The sequence below is a fragment of the Salvelinus alpinus genome, chromosome 3 (genome assembly GCF_045679555.1).
Source record: "Salvelinus alpinus chromosome 3, SLU_Salpinus.1, whole genome shotgun sequence".
Lineage (NCBI taxonomy): Eukaryota > Metazoa > Chordata > Actinopteri > Salmoniformes > Salmonidae > Salvelinus > Salvelinus alpinus.
Window position 1 is genome coordinate 12,226,131 of NC_092088.1, and position 22,842 is coordinate 12,248,972.

General features: G+C 43.5%; 1 protein-coding gene across 1 annotated transcript in view; it reads right to left on the reverse strand.

Annotated features, from left to right (window-relative positions):
- LOC139570030 (voltage-dependent T-type calcium channel subunit alpha-1G-like) overlaps nucleotides 1-22,842 on the reverse strand; it is a 253,614-nt gene that overhangs the window by 123,417 nt on the left and 107,355 nt on the right. Inside the window, 3 exon segments of the mRNA XM_071391473.1 lie at nucleotides 329-658; nucleotides 3,727-3,908; nucleotides 5,834-5,921. Coding sequence (XP_071247574.1) covers nucleotides 329-658; nucleotides 3,727-3,908; nucleotides 5,834-5,921 — 600 coding nt within the window.

Consider the following 22,842-nt stretch of genomic DNA (forward strand, 5'->3'; position numbering starts at 1 on the left):
GTGTGTGTGAGTGTGTGTGTGTGTGTGTCTGTGTGAGTGTAACTATTCTTGTGAAGTCCCTACAAGAATAGTAAACCAACAAAAATTTGACCATCTGGGGACATTTTGTTAGTCCCCACAAGTTCAAATGCTATTTCTAGAGGGTTTAGGGTTAAGGTTAGAATTAGTGTTAGGGTCAGAATTACGTTAAGGGTTAGGAGTTCGTTTTATGTTTTAGGAGCTAGGGTTAGGGTTAGGAGTAAGGTTTAGGAGCAAGGGTTAGGGTAAGGTTTAGGAGCAAGGGTTAGGGTAAGGTTAGCTGTACAAGACTGTGTGTGTGTGTGTTCACCTGTAGCAGTATGTCAGGGGCCAGGTCTGTGGACCCCCTGGTCTCCACAGACTCCATCCTCCTGTGTCGGTGTCGGTGTTGGGACTGGGACATGGAGTCGGTACGACACAGGGACACATCATCCCCCTCCGATGTCCCCCCTCCTCCACCCTCATCATCCTCCGAACTGGACCCACCCTCTCCGGAGAGGAGCGACCGCCGTTCGCCAGACTGACGCTTTGTCCGTTTGAGCGAAGGGGCACGGCCTACGCTGTTCCAGCTTGATCTACGGCTGGTCCAGCCAGAGGCGGAGCTCCACGGGGCGTAAGGGGAGGTGCTACGGGCACTGGTCTGGAGAGAAAGAGATGGAGGGTGGAGAGAAAGAGAGAAGGTATGAACAACAAAAAGAAAGCCAGATGAAGTAAACAAATTCCCATTTTAGGGAACGTTTGTAACCCTTGGGGAACGTTTGTAACCCTTGGGGAATGTTTGTAACTCTTAGGGAACTTTAGTAACCAAAAATAAAACTAAAGTATATTACATTTTAGGATGTTGTTACTACAGGTTTTTGTCTTAACTTCTCTGGGATATGTGGGACGGTAGCGCCTCACTTGGCCAAAAGCCAGAAAAAATGTAGCGCGCCAAATTCAAATATATTGCTATAAAAATCAATCTTTCATGAAATCACACATGAAAGACACCAAATTAAAGCTACACATGTTGTGAATCCAGCCAACGTGTCGGATTTCAAAAAGGATTTACGGGGAAAGCACACCAAACAAATATGTTAGCTCAGTAAATAGCCACAGAAAAACACAGCCATTTTCCCAGCAAAAGATAGTAGTCACAAAAAGCAGAAATAGAGATAAAATTAATCATTAACCTTTGATGATCTTCATCAGATGACACTCATAGGACATCATGTTACACAATACATTTATGTTTTGTTTGATAATGTGCATATTGATATCCACAAATCTCGGTTTTACATTGGCGCCATGTTCAGCAATGCCTCCAAAATATCCGGAGAAATTGCAGAGAGCCACGTCAAATAACAGAAATACTCACCATAAACTTTGATGAAAGATACATGTTTTACATACAATTAAAGATACACTTGTTCTTAATGCAACCGCTGTGTCGGATTTCAAAAAAACTTTACGTAAAAAGCACACCACGCAATAATCTGAGACGGCGCTCAGATTTAACAACATTTCTCCGCCATGTTGGAGTCAACAGAAATACGAAATTACATCATAAATGTTCCCTTACCTTTGATCATCTTCATCAGAATGCACTCCAAGGAATCCTAGTTCCACAATAAATAGTTATTTTGTTCGATAATGTCCATTACTTATGTCCAAGTAGTTACTTTTGCTAGCATGTGTAGTACACGTGTCCAAACGCTCGCGCAGATGCTGGCAAACGTCGGACGAAAACTTCAAAAAGTTATATTACAAGTCAAATAAACTGGTCAAAGTAAGTAGAGAATCAATCTTCAGGATGTTGTTATCATATATATCCAATAACGTTCCAACCGGAGCATTCCTTCATGTCTGTAGAAGTTATGGGACGCAAGGCGATATCATGAGGAAAGCGCGTGACCAGGAACTGGCAATCTGCCAGACCACTGACTCATTCCCCTCTGATCCGGCCCCACAACACAGTATAAACTTCATTCAACGTTCTACCGACTGTTGACATCTAGTGGAAGGTGTAGGAAGTGCAATCAGATCCATATATTTCAGGGAATTGAATAGGCGATGAGTTTAACATCGACCAGCCTCAGAATTCTCACTTCCTGTTTGGATTTTTTCTCAGGTTTTTGCCTGCCATATGAGTTATGTTATACTCACAGACATCATTCAAACAGTTAAAAAAACTTCAGAGTGTTTCCTATCCAATAGCAATAATAATATGCATATATTAGCATCTGGGACAGAGTAGGAGGCAGTTCACTATGGGCACGCAATTCATCCAAAAGTGAAAATGCTGCCCCCTATATCAAAGAAGTTAATCTTCAGATTCTCCTCAATGTCATGCTGTGTTGTTGTCTTAGGGCTCTCTTTATGTAGTGTTGTGGTTTCTCTCTTGTCATGATGTGTGTTTTCTCCTACCTTTTTTTCATCCCAGCCCCCGTCCCCGCAGGAGGTCTTTTGCCTCTTGGTAGGCCGTCTTTGTAAATAAGAATTTGTTCTGAATTGACTTGCCTAGTTAAATAAAAGGTAAAAAAATATATATATACAAATTATAATAAAAATGCTTAGTGGTCATTACTATAGCTTTTATTATTGTAGCTGGCATTAGTCATAACTGGCATCAGTGTCACATTCGTCGTATTGAGGAGACCAAAGCGCAGCGTGATATGAATACATTCTTCTTTTAATAAAGGAAGAACACTGAACAACCTAACAAAGTAACTAAAACGAACGTGAAGCTATATAGAACGAGTGCTGACACAGGCAACTACACATAGACAAGAACCCACGAAACCAAAATGGAAAATGGCTACCTAAATATGATCCCTAATCAGAGACAACGATAAACAGCTGTCTCTGATTGGGAACCAATTCAGGCCACCATAGACCTACAATATACCTAGGCTAACAAACACGCCTAGACATACAAAAACCCTAGACAAGACAAACAAGCATACCCACCCTCGTCACACCCTGACCTGACCAAAATAATACAGAAAACATAGATAACTAAGGTCAGGGCGTGACAATAAGTCACAACTGGCATCAGTCACAACTGGCATCCAGTCACAGCTGGCATCAGTCACAGCTGGCATCAGTCATAACTGGCATCAGTCATAGCTGGCATCAGTCACAACTGGCATCAGTCACAGCTGGCATCAGTCACAACTGGCATCAGTCACAACTGGCATCAGTCATAACTGGCATCAGTCATAACTGGCATCAGTCACAACTAGCATCATTCACAGCTGGCATCAGTCACAACTGGCATCAGTCATAACTGGCATCAGGCACAACTGGCATCAGGCACAACTGGCATCAGGCACAACTGGCATCAGTCACAGCTGGCATCAGTCACAGCTGGCATCAGTCACAACTGGCATCAGTCACAGCTGGCATCAGTCACATCTGGCATTAGTCACAACTGGCATCAGTCACAACTGGCATCAGTCATAACTGGCATCAGTCATAACTGGCATCAGTCACAGCTGGCATCAGTCATAACTGGCATCAGTAAGTAGCCAGAGAGTTGAGCTGATGACAGGTCATATTAATCATCATAAATGTCTTCTTGAACATCATCCATACAGGTTAGACTGAATATCTACAGTCTTAGTTGTTGTGCACACAGGGTCTGGGCAGAGAGGGGGCACAGAGCCTAATGCATGGGTTCCTGGGAAGATCCAGTTGATTGATAGTGTACTAGTGGAATACACTAACCGGAGACTTGTCGTAGCAGGCTAGGTCCATGGAGATGTTGCTGCCGCGTCGGGACTCATAGCCCAGAGCAGGGTCAACCACGGCGGGCAGCTTGGGAACGGGCATGGGGGTGGCAGCAGTGTGGGTGATCAGAGGAGGGGTCAGACTGGTCTTCAGGTCAACATTACCATGTATAGGGACTACTGGTGGGGAGAGGGAGGGGGAGAAAGGGAGGAGAGAGAGAGGAAGGCGGGAGAGGTGGCACGAGGGAAGGAAAGGAGTAAAGGTGAAACAAGGATGGACAAAAAGAGAGAGAGAGAGGTAGAGAAAGGAGGGTCAGTGAAAGGGGGAACATTGGAAGGATAGAAAATGGTGGGGAAGACCCAGTTATAAGATTATCTCTAATGTGAGAAGGAGGAACTGTTTAAACATGGATGTCTTACTGTTCTCCACCACATCAATATTTCTCTAATCTGACAAGATGTGTGCATGGGGGAATATTATTTTCAACAGCCAGATGGATGCATGACACAGAGGACGAACGCATCGTTCATCTATCTCAGCTGGCGTGCGTCTTTAAACTTCTGCCTTCCTCCTCAATGTCTTCCTCTCGCCCACTCCTCCTCTCTCTCTCTCGGCTTCACCCTCTCCTATCTCTCGCTCCCCAATTGTGTCTCCCTCCCTCCCTCCAGTCACTGTGCTTAAACAGCTCTTCTAACCACTACATGAGATAATCTGAAGTAGTTTAAAGTTGCCGTAGCGTTGGGGAGGTGTTCTCTTCTGTACTATGTAGATACAGCATCAGGAATAATTGATGTCTTTTAGCTGTAGCAGAATGTCGCTGTGTGATTTGGTTCCGCTCCCTCTGTGTGTGTGTGTGTGTGTGTGTGTGTGTGTGTGTGTGTGTGTGTGTGTGTGTGTGTGTGTGTGTGTGTGTGTGTGTGTGTGTGTGTGTGTGTGTGTGTGTGTGTGTGTGTGTGTGTGTGTGTGTGTGTGTGTGTGTGTGTGTGTGTGTGTGCGAGAAGAATGCATGCCCATCCAATGTGGGACACGTTTATACAGCTACGGAGAAGATTTATCATAATGGGATATTTTCATAAAAGCCCAATTGCGTCTACACATATACTCTGGAATCTGTAGGGGTTTTATTTCATTTCATTCTAATTAGTATAGCATACTTCTGTGCTTCAATACGTGAGTAAATATGTATGTATATTCTCTGGAAACAAAGAAATTACAGCTAAATGTAATACGCAATTCATTGTTCTGTTATGTGTTCACTGTGAAAAAGTAGTGCTTTGTAACACCCGAAAGGCTGCCAACTGAGCTGCCACCAACTTGAAGGAGACAAAACACATCATCCTGAGATGTTCTGAAACATTACATGGTGTGACGTAACACCACTTAATCAAGTGTTGTGCAACACTTTTCCAGAGACTGAGAGCACTAACAAAAGAGGTTGAAAACACCATTATGGTGTTTCGAGTTGTGTTTAGTGCAGAATTAGATCCCTTCTCTTTTGGTGTCGTCTTCTCTCTCTAATGCTTCTGAACACCATTATTATGTTTTTAATCCTGTCTAGTTTGGCTTTTCTTTCTTTTAATGTTTGTTGTTGGAAGAAAGCTCTCTCTCATAAATATTCTTACATTTTATTAAGTATACGTTGGTTGTTTTTTGTTGTTGGTAAATTTCAATTTACCTCAGAATAATTTCTAACAGTGTGGTTGTATGGTTGAGTGGGTGAAATACTAATAAAATGTACCATCTTACTGCCTCTCCTGTTTCTAATCTAAATAAAGGTGGAATTGCACCAACAACAAAAAATCTTCCAAGTCACTTATCAATCAATAGTTAGGCTACGAACCATTTGCATTTCTAAACCATTGATTGTCTGAGACACACAGTGTTTGTGTTTTGATGCTACCTTTTACAGCGCATGTAACCCGTTCTTCCTATCATAAAACGTACATTGGGTTTCATTCAAATACCCTCCAAATACCAGATCTCAATAGCTGCACTACTTTCCATGGTTTCATTACACAATCATGGTGCTTTGAGTCTTTCTAGTTTTACAGTGTAGAAGTGTATATAATTTGTGTGTGTGTGTGTGTGTGTGTGTGTGTCTCACCTGGGGAGCCATCCTTTCCACTGCCGTTCACGTCCTCCATACTCCTCGATGATAAATCAGCCTCCGACACTGACTTGAAGTCTTCTCCCTACACACACACACACACACACACACACACACACACACACACACACACACACACACACACACACACACACACACACACACACACACACACACACACACACACACACACACACACACACACACACACACACACACACACACTCAAACCCACACACACAAATAGAAGTCAAAATATGGTTATTTTTTTAAAGGGCCAGTCAGGGAGTGGGCAGTAATAGCCTGTATGGAAGCCAGACAGAGAATGATGAAGCTGCCTCGACACATTGATCTTGGGTCAGTTATGCCTTCATCCCCCTGATGCTAATTGTTTGTGTATAGGAAGGATAAGCTGATCCTAGATCTGTGTCTAAGGGCAACTTCTCCCCATAGCCAGGCAGGCTGGTGAGGGTGGGGTCTCCCTGCCCTCAGAGTTCACAGGTCAGTAGGACAAGAGGGCAGAGGTTAGAGAAGGAGGGAGAGACATCGACGGAGGGCAGCTCTGTCAAAACACTTTGTTAGCTAACATACACGGGCAGTAGATAACATGTTGTCTTAGACCACACTGAAACACACAGCGCACACAGGAACACCTATACATGTATGAACACACACACGTATGGGCGCGCATCCAAGCACGTAGGCTACACACAGACAACGACACACAGTTGAAGTCGGAAGTTAACATACACCTTAGCCAAATACATTTCAACAAAATTTTTCACAATTCCTGACATTTAATCCTAGCAAGAATTCCCTGTCTTAGGTCAGTTAGGATCACCACTTTATTTTAAGAATGTGAAATGTCAGAATAATAGTAGAGAGAATGATTTATTTCAGGTTTTATTTCTTTCATCACTTTCCCAGTTGGTCAGAAGTTTATATACACTCAATTAGTATTTGGTAGCATTGCCTTAAAATTGTTGACCTTGAGTCAAACGTTTCGGGTAGCCTTCCACAAGCTTCCCACAATAAGTTGGGTGAATTTTGGCCCATTCCTCCTTTCAACACAAAAAGCAAGTTCTGCAGGCTCTAGTTTTGTCTAATCTTGATTATTGTCCAGTCGTGTGGCCCAGTGCTGCAAGGAAATACCTATATATACCTGGTTGAACAACGAGTTTTAGTGACGCATACACTCTTAAGTGTATGTAAACTTCCGACTTCAACTGTAGACTCTCAAACAACTTCACAAGGTCCAAATTGACCGTCCAAATTGAAGGTCCAAATTGACCGTCCAAATTTAATATCTCATATTTCCTGTTACGTAGGGCACCGGCACCATTAGAGAAGATGCCGTAATATGAGTTATCATATTATAGGGACAGATTGCCGGTTTCAGACTGCTTTCCTGTGATAGACCAGAGAGTCATGGGACGGTGTAGAGAGGGAGGGGGATCACTCTGTGAAGATAAACAGAGCTATTTCTACCTGTCAGGGTTGGGTATGACGGGTCAACCCCATGCCTATCTAAGCCCCATAAACACATGCATTCTACAGAGCTTCAGTGTGGTCTGATGCACAGACGGGAGAGAATACACACACGCACACACACACACACAACCATCTAATACAAATCATCCACCCAGTGAGTTTGTCAGAACGGCAGAACTGTTTGTTCCCTGTTTTGTTCCCTCCTTGTCCTCTCTCTATCTCTCTCTCGTTCTTCCTACATTTACAGTAACACATCTTCCTCTCGTGCCACCTTTCTGTTTTCGCTCTCCCTTTTTCTCTCTCCATCTCTACGGCCAGTATCTAGTCTATAGTAGTGATATGCAGTAGTTATTCATATATTCACAGTGGGTGGGGTTTCTATAGCAATGATATGCAGTAGTTATTCATATATTCACAGTGGGCGGGGTTTCTGTAGCAATGATATGCAGTAGTTATTAATATATTCACAGTGGGTGGGGTTTCTATAGCAATGATATGCAGTAGTTATTCATATATTCACAGTGGGTGGGGTTTCTATAGCAATGATATGCAGTAGTTATTCATATATTCACAGTGGGTGGGGTTTATATAGCTTCTATTGAAGTGTCTAAATATCGAAATCTCAATTTCTCTCATCAAACAAATGGCTTTCTTCACCTCGAGGTGCATGTGTGTGTGTTCCTGGTCCACGTGTGAGTGTGTTCCTGGTCCACGTGTGAGTGTGTTCCTGGTCCACGTGTGAGTGTGTTCCTGGTCCACGTGTGTGTGTGTTCCTGGTCCACGTGTGAGTGTGTTCCTGGTCCACGTGTGAGTGTGTTCCTGGTCCACGTGTGTGTGTGTTCCTGGTCCACGTGTGTGTGTGTTCCTTGTCCACGTGTGAGTGTGTTCCTTGCGTGTGTGTGTGTTCCTTGCGTGTGTGTGTGTGCGTGCACCTTGCGTGTGTGAACCTATCAGACCTGATTTCCTGAACCGTCTAGGAGAGAGGGGCTGTAATGAACTAGCCAGCCAATCAGCCCTAGGCCTATACCTGCAGCTAATCAGCCCTAGGCCTATACCTGCAGCCAATCAGCCCTAGGCCTATACCTGCAGCTAATCAGCCCTAGGCCTATACCTGCAGCCAATCAGCCCTAGGCCTATACCTGCAGCCTATCAGCCCTAGGCCTAAACCTCTGACTCAGAGAGAGGATAGGACGTACACTAGCAGGGTGAAAACAGTGCTGACCATTCAGACGAAGGATAGAGGATCTAGCTGCGATGTCTCCCATTGGTTTTTAAATCAGCGGGTTAATGCTTGTTGTTAAATTAAAATGTGGTTGAGGAGAGTCTTCAGCAGCAAATAGGTGGTGTACAGTAGAAACCAATGGGAGAATTGCAACAAAACACATACCACCAACACAGAGGACTAAGCTACAGACAGATAAAACCACAACAGGAAAACAGGTCAGAATATGCAACAAACATAGCAGGTCAGATGCCTGAAGCTGAACTGAACACAGATGATATTATACTTTTCTCTCAGTGAACAACAAACACACCAATTAATAAAACAGATGTGACAGGACAAGCTCATCAGAGCCTCAGCACAAAGCATTGTGGGGGGGGTGGCTATTTAGTGATTTGGGCTGGAGTACACTTCTAACAACTCATGGTGGGCACACAAAGCATTGTGGGTCCCCAGACTCCTCCCCTCCCCATTGGAAACTGAGTAGGCCCGGGGGGTGGAGGGTCTACTTTGTGGTTTGGGCTGGAGTACACTTCTAACAACTCACGGTGGGCACGCATAGCATTGTGGGTACCCAGACTCCTCCCCAGGGAGGGAAAGGGGGGAGGGTTCAGCTCCATTCCTCTAGTGTGACAGAGTGTGACACATAGTGCCTGGGTGTGTGTGTTGCTCTGTATGTGTGTGTATGAGATGTGTGTGGTACTCACGGTGGGCCTAACACTAGGCCAGGGGCCCAGCTGAGTCTCCCGGACCCCTGAGACCACTGTAGAGAGAGGGACAGCCCAGTAAGGCCTGTATGGAAGGGACCCTAGCTGGGGCGTCCTATGTGGATGCAGCCAGGACCATAGCCGGGGCTTTGGTTGGGACCATGTCTGTGACCCCGGGTCCAGCCTGACTCCCATATCACCTTTCTGGGGAAGAGGAATGAGGTTGAACCCGTAAGATGACTGTCAGTGTTTGACCATAAAGTGGCCATTTTGAGATACAGGGTAAAGGTTCAACCCTAAGCTGCCTATCCATAAGATAACTAGTCAGCTCACCTAGGGCAGGCAGAGCTGAAACTCATTCCAGATTACTGATCACAAATGGGGCTCAGACCTTATGGTTTAGGGCTGGTTGCTGCCTACTTGGCAGGTCTGTGTTGTCTGAGATGGCAGTGTGTCTGATACTCTGAATTGTTCAGCCCAGGCTCCAGTGATGTGATACGTGTTAAAGCTGACTGTTAGAATCAAACGAAGCTCTGCTCTGCTTCTACTCTGTCTACTATTGACCAGTCTGTCACAATAGCAGCAGTCTGAACAGGCTGATAGTCATTCCGGCTGCTGATCCTCATGTCGCTGGTCACAGCTGGAAACATTTTAAATCTGAAACGGAATGTACTGATCTACTAATGAACAAATGAATGAATTCATGAATTCATGCATGAATTAATAATATATTTATTGATTTGACCGAGCTAAGTTGTTGTCCTTTGGTTGTTCTGATCATTCATCTGTATTATTTTAACAAGACATTTAACACGCTGTTCCAAGGAGGATATTTTATTTGAAAACCACAAGAAGAAGGAACAAGGAGCAGGAACACTATTCTACTGGGAGTCGATCAGAAGCAGCGAAAAAGGAGACGGATAGAAATGAGCTTGTTTCCAAACGGGCAGGACAATTTAGGCAGACAGTAGGGAGAGGGAGGGAGGGAGGGAGGGAGGGAGGGAGGGAGGGAGGGAGGGGAGGGAGGGAGGGAGGGGAGGGAGGGAGGGAGGGAGGGAGGGGGAGGGAGGGAGGGAGGGAGGGAGGGAGGGAGGGAGCCAAAGCACAGCCTGACCACAAACCTGGCTCTGGAGGGACGGACTGATGCTAATATTGCCTGATAGAAAACAATACATTTCTCACAAGATAATGTCAATGAGGCCACTCTAAAGGTGTGAATGGAGAAATGTGTGCATGTGTTTTGGATGGGAGAGTGTGTATGTAGGAATGTAGATGCAGTCACTGACAACATCTCTAACGATCTCTAGTAGTGTCGCACCGTTGCTTCCATGGCCTCAGATGCAGATGTGACAACCAGGTTTCGATCAGCTGCCTGCCTGACTCGAGACTGCTTTAGCGCAGTGGGCTAACACAAATCGGCATGTTCACCGAACCACCTCCGTTACTCATAAACAGATAGAAATACAGCAACTGCACAGGACAGGGCAGGCATATCCACACATAACTACAGGGTTAACTACTACAGACCACACAGAGCAGACTCTCCTTTAAATCCCTCTCCCAGGGTTAACTGTATCCCTGTTATTCTAAAGTTGTCCTGTTGGCTCTAAATGACTGTGCTGATGTCTCTTTATAGTCCATAAACCGAGAGACTTTAGGGACATTTCTACTGTCGTGCGTTAGCATTCGTTTGGCTACTCTGGGCATGTTTCTAGTGCGTTTGTTTGTTTGCACCGCTAATGGAAGGAACCAATGGACCTGAAGAGAGAGAGACATCTGTGAGGATCTGCTTTCCAACATAAAAACAACCAACTACTGATCAACCGTCTGATACTACAGTTAAGACAGTGAACACACACACACAACAACTGAACACACACAAACATTAAACACACACACTGTCAACCTGGTTAGTCTCAACAGCCGTGGCATCGTGCAGCGGGGTTGTGGAGGGTAGAGAGACAGGCGGAGCCTGAGAGGGAGAGAGCGCAAGAGAGGGGGAGAGAGAGGGGGAGAGAGAGGGTGAGGGGGGAGAGAGAGAGAGAGTGTGAAGAGGTGGGAGCACATTGCAGTACATACCCTTGAGCCTAAAGGCAGTTGATCTAGGCTCAACTGGACATGCAATTCCTCTCTCGTGGGCACTTCCTAAAGTGGAAGTGTGTGATGTTTTACCGCAGGAAGAGAAGGAGGATAAAGACAGAGAGAGAGAGAAGGATAGAGAGAATGAGAAATGGAGAGAGAAAGCGAGGTGGAGAGAAAAGGTGTGAGAGAGAGGAACATAGAAAGAGAGAGATAAAGAGAGAGAATGAGTAAAAGAGTGAGAGAAAGGAAGGATGAATAGAGAGGAGAGGCACCATAGCAGCAAACAAAGCAGAAAGAGAATTAGGTTGACCAGGCAGATATATAATGTATATATTCTGTATCATGCTAAAGACGCGCAGAATATAAATCCTTTCACACAGAAGAGATGCTCAACCGCCAATCATAGCAGAATGCAGCCAAGTTGCAATAACACACAGCAACACAGCTCAATGTGACAGCATAATGTCTTTGGGCCAATCATAGGAATTTCAGCCATGAGTTATAACTTCATAAGTTATAACGTAAGTCCTTCAGTTAGTTATCAGTCATAGGTGGAGGGTACACAGCATAGCAACACTGTAACAGAGTCTACAGCTGGGAAGCTGGGCATCAGTCAGTACAGTACAGTATGGTGTGTAGTGTGTTTATACCAGGGCATGGCCCCAGAACCAAACATCTCTCATCCCAACTCACGTCATTCAACCTATCGTTACCTAGCAACCCTGACTCACTGCAAAGTTCGGCCGACTAAAAATAAACCGTGAGAAGGATGTTAGAAAACAATTGTGAAGGAATTGAGCAAACAGCTTTCAAATGAATTGTGAGGACAGGAGGAAGGAACCAGAAGAGAAGAAGAGGAGAGGAGGAGGAGAAGAAAAGGAGAAGAAAATAAGAGAAGGAGATGAGGATGAGAGGAAAAGAGAAGGAGAGGAAAGGGGAAAGTGAGGAGGGGAAGAGAGGAGGGAAGAGAAGAGGAGAAGAGTGGAGGGGAACAGAAGAGGAGAAGAGAGGAGGGGAGGAGAGGAGGAGAGGAAGAGAGGAGAGGAAGAGAGGAGGAGGGGTAGTCTAGGCTAACTTAGCTTAATAACATTTTCAACATCAGGCCTCAAGATTGGGGAGATGGTGTCTGTCTGTCTGTCTGTCTCTGTGTGTGTGGTAAAGTGGAGTTTATCTTGGTGAGCTAATAATACATCTCATTCTACATGTGTGCCAGGTCTTTAGTAGTCATCCTGACTGGTTTGTCAAAGGCCAGAGGCCTCCCACATTATCTATAAATCTATGAGTTCAGCAATCACTGTCTGACATCGCTGTACACTCTCTCTAGATCACTCTCTCTATCTGTCCCGCTATTTTTCTCTGTCTCTCTGTCTCTCTCTCTCTCTCTCTCTGTATCTCTCCCTCTCCCTTTATCTCCCTCTCCCTAGTCTCTCCCTCTCAATTCAATTCAAAGGGCTTTACTGGCATGGGAAAAATATGTTAACATTGCCAAAGCAAGTGAAAAACATAATAAACAAAAGTGATTTTTTTTTTTTTTAATTTAGAGTAAACATTACACAAAAGCTCCAAAATATTAAAGACAATGATGCAATGATGCAATGATGTGCAGGTAGTTAAATTACAAAAGGGAAAATAAACATAAATATGGGTTGTATTTACAATGGTGTTTGTTCTTCACTGGTTGCACTTTTCTAGTGGCAACAGGTCACACATCTTTCTGCAGTGATGGCACACTGTGGTATTTCACCCAATATATACGTGAGTTTATCAAAATTGGGTTTGTTTTCGAATTCTATGTGTATCTGTGTAATCTGATGGAAATATGTGTCTCTAATATGGTCATACATTGGGCAGGAGGTTAGGAACTGCAGTTCAGTTTCCACCTCATTTTGTGGCAGTGTGCACATATCCTGTCTTCTCTTGAGAAGACAGGATATGCTCTGCATGCATTATTTGGTATTTTACGCTGTACACAAAGGACATTTTTGCAGCATTCTGCATGCAGAGTCTCAATTTGGTGTTTGTCCCATTTTGTCAGTTCTTGGTTGGTGAGCGGACCTCAGACCTCACAACCATAAAGGGCAATGGGTTCAATAACTGATTCAAGTATTGTTAGCCAGATCCTAATTAGTATGTCAAATTATATGTTCCTTTTGATGGCATAGAAGTCCCTTCTTGCTTTGTCTCTCAGATCGTTCACAGCTTTGTGGAAGTTACCTGTGGCGCTGATGTTTAGGCCGAGGTATGTATAGTGTTTGTGTGATCTAGGGCAACAGTGTCTAGATGGAATTTGTATTTGTGGTCCTGACATCTGGACCTTTTTTGGAACACCATTATTTTGGTCTTACTGAGATTTACTGTGAGGGCCCAGGTCTGACAGAATTTTTGCAGAAGATCTAGGTGCTTCTTTTGGCCCTCCTTGGTTGGGGACAGAAGCACCAGATCATCAGCAAACAGTAGACATTTGACTTCAGATTCTAGTAGGGTGAGGCCGGATACTGGAGACTGTTCTAGTGCCCTCAACAATTCAATGATTTATATGTTGAAGAGGGTGGGTCTTAAGCTGCATCCCTGTCTCACCCCATGGACCTGTGGTAAGAAATGTGTGTTTTTTGCCAATTTTAACCACACACTTGTTGTTTGTGTAGATAGATTTTATGATGTTGTATGTTTTTCCCCCAACACCACTCTCCATCAATTTGTATAGCAGACCCTCATGCCAAATTGAGTCGAAGGCTTTTTTGAAATCAACAAACCATGAGAAGATTTTGCCTTTGTTTTAGTTTGTTTGTTTGTCAATTAGGCTGTGCAAGGTGAATACGTGGTCTGTTGTACGGTAATTTACGAAAAGGAAATTTGACATTCTCTCATTACATTGTTTTCACTGAGGAAATGAACTAGTCTGCTGTTAATGATAATGCAGAGGATTTTCCCAATGTTGCTGTTGACGCATATCCCACGACAGTTAGTGGGGTCAAATTTGTCTCCACTTTGTGGATTGGGGTGATCAGTCCTTGGTTCCAAATATTGGTGTTTATTGTTTTGTTTATTTATTAAAACACTCCCTGTACTTGCTTCCTGACTCTCAGCACACTGGTTAAAATAATCAAGTGGGTTCTGGTAGACTTGAATAGTTTATTCTAAGATTTGTATTTGATCATGTATATGCTTTTCTGTTAGTTCTTAGTTATAGGGCCAACAAGATTTTGGGTAGATAACTGGTTGGGTTGTTGTTTGTTTAATGTTTTCCAATTTTCCCAGAAGTGTTTAGAGTCTATGGATTCTTCAATTACATTGAGATGATTTCTGACGTGCTGTTCCTTCGTTTTCCGGAGTGTATTTCTGTATTGTGTTAGTGATTCACCATAGTGAAGGTGTAGGCTCAGGTTTTCAGGGTCTCTATGTTTTTGGTCAGATAGGTTTCTCAATTTCTTTCTTAGGTTTTTGCATTCTTCATCAAACCATTTGTCATTGTTGTTCATTTTCTTCGGCTTTCTGTTAGAAAGTTTTCGATTTGATAGGGAAGCTGAGAGGTCAAATATACTGTTTAGGTTTTCTATTGCCAAGTTTACAACTTCACTATTACAGTGGAATGTTTTGTCCAGGAAGTTGTCTAAAAGGGATTGAATTTGTTGTTGCCTAATTGCATCATGGTAGATTTCCACACTACATTCCTTCCATCTATAGCATTTCTTAATATTATTCAGTTCCTTTGGCTTTGATGCCTCATGATTGAGTATTGCTCTGTTCAAGTAGACTGTGATTTTGCTGAGATCTGATAGGGGTGTCAGTGGACTGACTGTGAACACTCTGAGAGATGCTGGGTTGAGGTCAGTGATAAAGAAGTCTACAGTACTACTGCCAAGAGATGTGCTATAGGTGTACCTACCATAGGAGTCCCCTCGAAGCCTACCATTGACTATGTACATATCCAACATGCAACAGAGCTGCAGGAGTTGTGACCCGTTTCTGTTGGTTATGTTGTCGTAGTTGTGCCTAGGGGGGCATATGGGGGAGGGAATGCTGTCACCTCCAGGTAGGTGTTTGTCCCCCTTTGTGCTGAGGGTCTCAGGTTCCTATCCAGGTCTGGCATTTAGGTCACCACAGACTAGAACATGTCACTGGCCCTGGAAATAATTGATTTCCCCATCCAGGACGGAGATGCTGCCTTCATTAAAGTATGAGGATTCTAGTGGGGGGATCAAGGTAGCACACAGAAGGACATTTTTCTCTGTTGAGATCAGTTCCTTTTGAATTTCTAGCCAAATGTAAAATGTTCCTGTTTTGAATAATTTAATAGAGTGACTTACAGTTGAAGTCGGAAGTTTACATACAGTGGGGCAAAAAAGTATTTAGTCAGCCACCAATTGTGCAAGTTCTCCCACTTAAAAAGATGAGAGAGGCCTGTAATTTTCATCATAGGTACACTTCAATTATGACAGACAAAATGAGAAAAAAAAATCCAGAAAATCACATTGTAGGATTTTTTATGAATTTATTTGCAAATTATGGTGGAAAATAAGTATTTGGTCAATAACAAAAGTTTATCTCAATACTTTGTTATATACCCTTTGTTGGCAATGATGGAGGTCAAACGTTTTCTGTAAGTCTTCACAAGGTTTTCACACACTGTTGCTGGTATTTTGGCCCATTCCCCCATGCAGATCTCCTCTAGAGCAGTGATGTTTTGGGGCTGTTGCTGGGCAACACGGACTTTCAACTCCCTCCAAAGATTTTCTATGGGGTTGAGATCTGGAGACTGGCTAGGCCACTCCAGGACCTTGAAATGCTTCTTATGAAGCCACTCCTTCGTTGCCCGGGCGGTGTGTTTGGGATCATTGTCATGCTGAAAGACCCAGCCACGTTTCATCTTCAATGCCCTTGCTGATGGAAGGTTTTCACTCAAAATCTCACGATACATGGCCCCATTCATTCTTTCCTTTACACGGATCAGTCGTCCTGGTCCCTTTGCAGAAAAACAGCCCCAAAGCATGATGTTTCCACCCCCATGCTTCACAGTAGGTATGGTGTTCTTTGGATGCAACTCAGCATTCTTTGTCCTCCAAACACGACGAGTTGAGTTTTTACCAAAAAGTTATATTTTAGTTTCATCTGACCATATGACATTCTCCCAATCTACTTCTGGATCATCCAAATGCTCTCTAGCAAACTTCAGACGGGCCTGGACATGTACTGGCTTAAGCAGGGGGACACGTCTGGCACTGCAGGATTTGAGTCCCTGGCGGCGTAGTGTGTTACTGATGGTAGGCTTTGTTACTTTGGTCCCAGCTCTCTGCAGGTCATTCACTAGGTCCCCCCGTGTGGTTCTGGGATTTTTGCTCACCGTTCTTGTGATCATTTTGACCCCACGGGGTGAGATCTTGCGTGGAGCCGCAGATCGAGGGAGATTATCAGTGGTCTTGTATGTCTTCCATTTCCTAATAATTGCTCCCACAGTTGATTTCTTCAAACCAAGCTGCTTACCTATTGCAGATTCAGTCTTCCCAGCCTGGTGCAGGTCTACAATTTTGTTTCTGGTGTTGTCCTTTGACAGCTCTTTGGTCTTAGCCATAGTGGAGTTTGGAGTGTGACTGTTTGAGGTTGTGGACAGGTGTCTTTTATACTGATAACAAGTTCAAACAGGTGCCATTAATACAGGTAACGAGTGGAGGACAGAGGAGCCTCTTAAAGAAGAAGTTACAGGTCTGTGAGAGCCAGAAATCTTGCTTGTTTGTAGGTGACCAAATACTTATTTTCCACCATAATTTGCAAATAAATTCATAAAAAATCCTACAATGTGATTTTCTGGATTTTTTTTTCTCATTTTGTCAGTCATAGTTGAAGTGTACCTATGATGAAAATTACAGGCCTCTCTCATCTTTTTAAGTGGGAGAACTTGCACAATTGGTGGCTGACTAAATACTTTTTTGCCCCACTGTACACCTTAGCCTAATACACATGAATTCAGTTTTTCACAATTCCTGACATTTAATCCTAGTAAAAATTCCCTGTCTTAGGTCAGTTAGGATCACCACTTTACTTTAAGAATGTGAAATGTCAGAGAGAATTATTTATTTCAGCTTTTTTTCTTTTCATCATATTCCCGGTGGGTCAGAAGTTGACATACACTCAATTAGTATTTGGTAGCATTGACTTTAAATTGTTTAACTTGGGTCAAACATTTCGGGAAGCCTTCCACAAGCTTCCCACAATAAGTTGGGTGAATTTTGGCCCATTCCTCCTGACAGAGCAGGTGTAACTTAGTCAGGTTTGTAGGCCTCCTTACTCACACTTTTTCAGTTCTTCCCACAACTTTTCTACAGGATTGAGGTCAGGACTTTGTGATGGCCACTCCCAATACCTTGACTTTGTTGTCCTTAAGCCATTTTGCCACAACTTTGTAAGTATGCTTGGGGTCATTGTCCATTTGGAAGACCCATTTGCGACCAAGCTTTAACTTCCTGACTGATGTCTTTAGATGTTGCTTCAATATATCCACATAATTTTCCAACCTCATGAAGCCATCTATTTTGTGAAGTGCACCAGTCCCTCCTGCAGCAAAGCACCCCCACACCATGATGCTGCCACCCCCGTTCTTCACGGTTGGGATGGTGTTCTTTGCTTGCAAGGCTCCCCCTTTTTCCTCGAAACATAACGATGGTCATTATGGCCAAAAGGTTCTATTTTTGTTTCATCAGACCAGAGGACATTTCTCCAAAAAGTACGATCTTTGTCCCCATGTGCAGTTGCAAACAGTAGTCTGGCTTTGTTATGGTGGTTTTGGAGCAGTGGCTTCTTCCTTGCTCGGCGGTCTTTCGGGTTATGTCGATATAGGACTTGTTTTACTGTGGATATAGATACTTTTGTACCTGTTTCCTCCAGTATCTTCACAAGGTCACAAGTATGTTCATCTCCAGGAGACAGAACGCGTCTCCTTCCTGAGCGGTATGACGGCTGCGTGGTCCCATGGTGTGGGACCACGCAGCCGCATACTGTTGTTTGTACAGATGAACGTGGTACATTCTGGCATTTGGAAATTGCTCCCAAGGTCGAAGCAGACTTCTTTTTCTGAGGTCTTGGCTGATATCTTTTGATTTTCCCATGATGTCAAGCAAAGAGGCATTGAGTTTGAAGGTAGGCCTTGAAATACATCCACAGGTACACCTCCAATTGACTGAAATTATGTCAATTAGCCTATCAGAAGCTTCTAAAGCCATGACTTCATTTTCTGGAATTTTCCAAGCTGTTTAAAGGCACAATCAACTTAGTGTATGTAAACTTCTGACCCACTGGAATTGTGATACAGTTTCTTATATTGTCACGTTCTGACCTTAGTTCCTTTGTTTTGTCTTTTGTTTTAGTATGGTCAGGGCGTGAGTTGGGTGGCTTGTCTATGTTAGTTTTTCTATGATTTTCTATTTCTGTGTTTGGCCTGATATGGTTCTCAATCAGAGGCAGCTGTCAATCGTTGTCCCTGATTGGGAACCATATTTAGGTAGCCTGTTTTCTGTTGGGTTTTGTGGGTGGTTATTTTCAGTCTTTGTGTGTCTGCACCAGACAGAACTGTTTTCGGTTGTTTCTTTGTTATTTTGTTATTCAGTGTTCTGTTTTGATGATTATTAAACATCATGAACACTTACCACGCTGCACCTTGGTCCTCACCTTCTTCCACCGACGACAGCCGTTACATATATGTGAAATATTCTGTCCATAAACAATTGTTGGAAAAATGACTTGTGTCATGCAAAGTAGATGTCCTAACCGACTTGCCAAAACAATAGTTTTGAAAGACATTTGTGGAGTGGTTGAAAAACTAGTTTTAATGACTCCAACCTACGTTTATGTAAACTTCTGACTTCAACTGTAGGTCTGATCTATACCAAATTAGCATACCCCTGAGTCCCTTCCCTGTTTCACACCTGGTAGTTTGGTGGATGGGACTACCAGCTCTCTGTAACCTAGAGGGCAAATAGTGGGTCCATCTCCTCTATACCATGTTTCTTGTAGGATGACAATGTATGTATTTCCGATTTCTTTGCTGAAGTCCAGGTTCCTGCTCTTTAGGCCAAAGGCAGATGACCTCAGGCCTTGGATATTTCAAGATGAGATAGTGAAGACTTTTTGTTCCATAAAGTGTCCAATGTTGTTAGTCGTGTGGTTTGGTCTCAGGCCAGTAAGTGTGAGCAAAGCCTGCTGAGCATCTGGTACATGCCATTGGCTTGGGCTAGTGTAAGAGGGGGGGTTGGGCCTGTTTGCCTGCTCATGGCCTGGGCGTATGTGTGACTTTCATGTTGAGGACTTCTTTGTGGGAGTGAGGGGTGGGCAGGAGGGGCATAGGTCTGATCTGACGGGGCCTAAATGAGGTGTAGGCATGGTTGACTTGGGGGGGGGTGTTGATTGGTTGGGGTGGGGGTGTGGATGTGGCTTGGTCTGGATGTATGTCCTCTCGGCGTGGGTCCTCTATGTGTAGGTCCGGGGGGTCTGGGAAAGTGTCTGTTGATCTGTTGCTCCTGTGTGATGTGTTGGGGCTGCGGTTGAGTGTGATGTCCTTTAGGTTCCGGGCGAAGGCAGGCACTGCTGCCTTGTATAGGTGTACCGTGTTGTAAAGGCTGTTCAAGTCCAGGGTGGAGTTGTGGGCCATGTAAACATTTGGTTTTGAGGCACAGTCACTGGAAATACTTGTGTTTACCCACTGTATAGCAGGCTGGAAGTAGCAGGCTGGAAGTATTTTCGTGGTAGAATGTGTGGAGATAACCACTTGTGAATTGGTGAGAGTAGAATAAGCTTTTTCAATCACTCAATTGAGTGCTGTAGCCACCCTTGCCTGCTGTGTTCTCAGGTCATTTGTGCCTGTTTGTATTATTATCTGGCTGGGTGACCCTAGTCGGTCCTCAGACAGAAGGTCTAGGGCACGCTGGGTGTTTGGACACAAGAGTGTAGAAACTGTGTGTTTGAGGAAAAAAATATTTTCTTGTATATATTTCCTGTATGAGTCCATAAGGAGTGCAATATGTGGCTTGTGTATGTCCTCAGTGGGTGTGGGGGGGGGGGTCAGGAGGGCTATCAGGGTGGCTGACAGGGGGGGGGGGGGGGGGTGCTCAGAGGGGGTGGGATCTCCTGGGATTGGGGTTTTTCATTTGTCTGTCCTGCTGTGATGTCGAGGCTATGGTCGGGGTCTGGGGTGGGCTGTTCTGCTGTCTTCTCTGCGGGGTGGCCAGCTATCTAATGGGTGGTTTTCTGTCCCACACCATCCCTCTCCCCAACTCCTCCAGCAGTCTGATCCTTTCCTCTAGTGCTCTGTTCATCTCCTCCTCCTTGTTCTTTCTCCTGTTGATGTTGTCTCACCACAGACCAGAGTGCAGATATTTCTCTCTCCACCTCCAGCTCTCGGGATCTGGTTGAGGAGCTGTTGTTGAGGTGGACCATGTTTTGTGCTTAGAAATAAGAATCTTTGGTAGTAGGAATCCTTCCAGTTAATTTTGTCCAAAAACAGGTTATAGGTTTGGAGCCGAAAAATCCAAGTTCATCTAACTCTAAACCCACCTTTATGTAAAAACATGATGCAAAATGTGAGAGATCATCTGCTCATGGACTCTCTCTCTCTCTTTTGCTCTCTCTCTCTCTCTGGTCCTTGTCTCGCTCTCTCCCTCCCCCTCTCTCCAGTCCCTCTCTCTGTCTCTGTCTGTATGTCTGTCTCTCTATGTCTGCCAGGTGAGGACTATCTATGACAACTTGTCTGATGAGTCAGGGGTAAGGTGAATCCATTCCATTCAGTCTGACCAGAGAGGTACAGTATTTTCGGTGTGCTGGAGTTTACTGTTCAATATACTTGAAAGGTTAATTCGCTACAAGGGTACTTAAAAACAAGACTTGCTAGAGACGTAACATAAAAAGTAATGGTAACTTTTACAGCTGCCATGTGTCGTCCATAAATGGTTCAGCTAAGAGCTGTGTTTATTCCATAGCCACAGTCACTTCTCTCTGGCTTTAAATAATACCTGATTCATTCCTAACTGACTTGAATGATGCCAGGTGGTATTGAGGGCTCATAAAGGAGATGTTGGACATGACTGTGTAATTCTGAACACCATGACACGCAGATAACTGACCTAGAAAGCAGACTGTTGTAACAACTAATAACCAGAAAGCAGACTGTTGTAACAACTAATAACTAGAACGCAGACTGTTGTAACAACTAGTAACTAGAAAGCAGACTGTTGTAACAACTAGTAACTAGAAAGCAGACTGTTGTAACAACTAGTAACTAGAAAGCAGACTGTTGTAACAACTAGTAACTAGATAGCAGACTGTTGTAACAACTAATAACTAGAAAGCAGACTGTTGTAACAACTAATAACTAGAAAGCAGACTGTTGTAACAACTAGTAACTAGAACGCAGACTGTTGTAACAACTAATAACTAGAAAGTAGACTGTTGTAACAACTAATAACCAGAAAGCAGACTGTTGTAACAACTAGTAACTAGAAAGCAGACTGTTGTAACAACTAGTAACTAGAAAGCAGACTGTTGTAACAACTAGTAACTAGAAAGCAGACTGTTGTAACAACTAATAACTAGATAGCAGACTGTTGTAACAACTAGTAACTAGAACGCAGACTGTTGTAACAACTAGTAACTAGAAAGCAGACTGTTGTAACAACTAGTAACTAGAAAGCAGACTGTTGTAACAACTAGTAACTAGAAAGCAGACTGTTGTAACAACTAATAACTAGATAGCAGACTGTTGTAACAACTAGTAACTAGAAAGCAGACTGTTGTAACAACTAATAACTAGAAAGCAGACTGTTGTAACAACTAATAACTAGAAAGCAGACTGTTGTAACAACTAGTAACTAGAAAGCAGACTGTTGTAACAACTAGTAACTAGAAAGCAGACTGTTGTAACAACTAGTAACTAGATAGCAGACTGTTGTAACAACTAATAACTAGAAAGCAGACTGTTGTAATAACTAATAACTAGATAGCAGACTGTTGTAACAACTAATAACTAGAAAGCAGACTGTTGTAACAACTAGTAACTAGAAGGCAGACTGTTGTAACAACTAATAACTAGAAAGTAGACTGTTGTAACAACTAGTAACTAGAAAGCAGACTGTTGTAACAACTAGTAACTAGAAAGCAGACTGTTGTAACAACTAATAACTAGAAAGCAGACTGTTGTAACAACTAGTAACTAGAAAGCAGACTGTTGTAACAACTAATAACTAGATAGCAGACTGTTGTAACAACTAGTAACTAGAAAGCAGACTGTTGTAACAACTAGTAACTAGAAAGCAGACTGTTGTAACAACTAATAACTAGAAAGCAGACTGTTGTAACAACTAGTAACTAGAAAGCAGACTGTTGTAACAACTAGTAACTAGATAGCAGACTGTTGTAACAACTAGTAACTAGAACGCAGACTGTTGTAACAACTAATAACTAGAAAGCAGACTGTTGTAACAACTAGTAACTAGAAAGCAGACTGTTGTAACAACTAATAACTA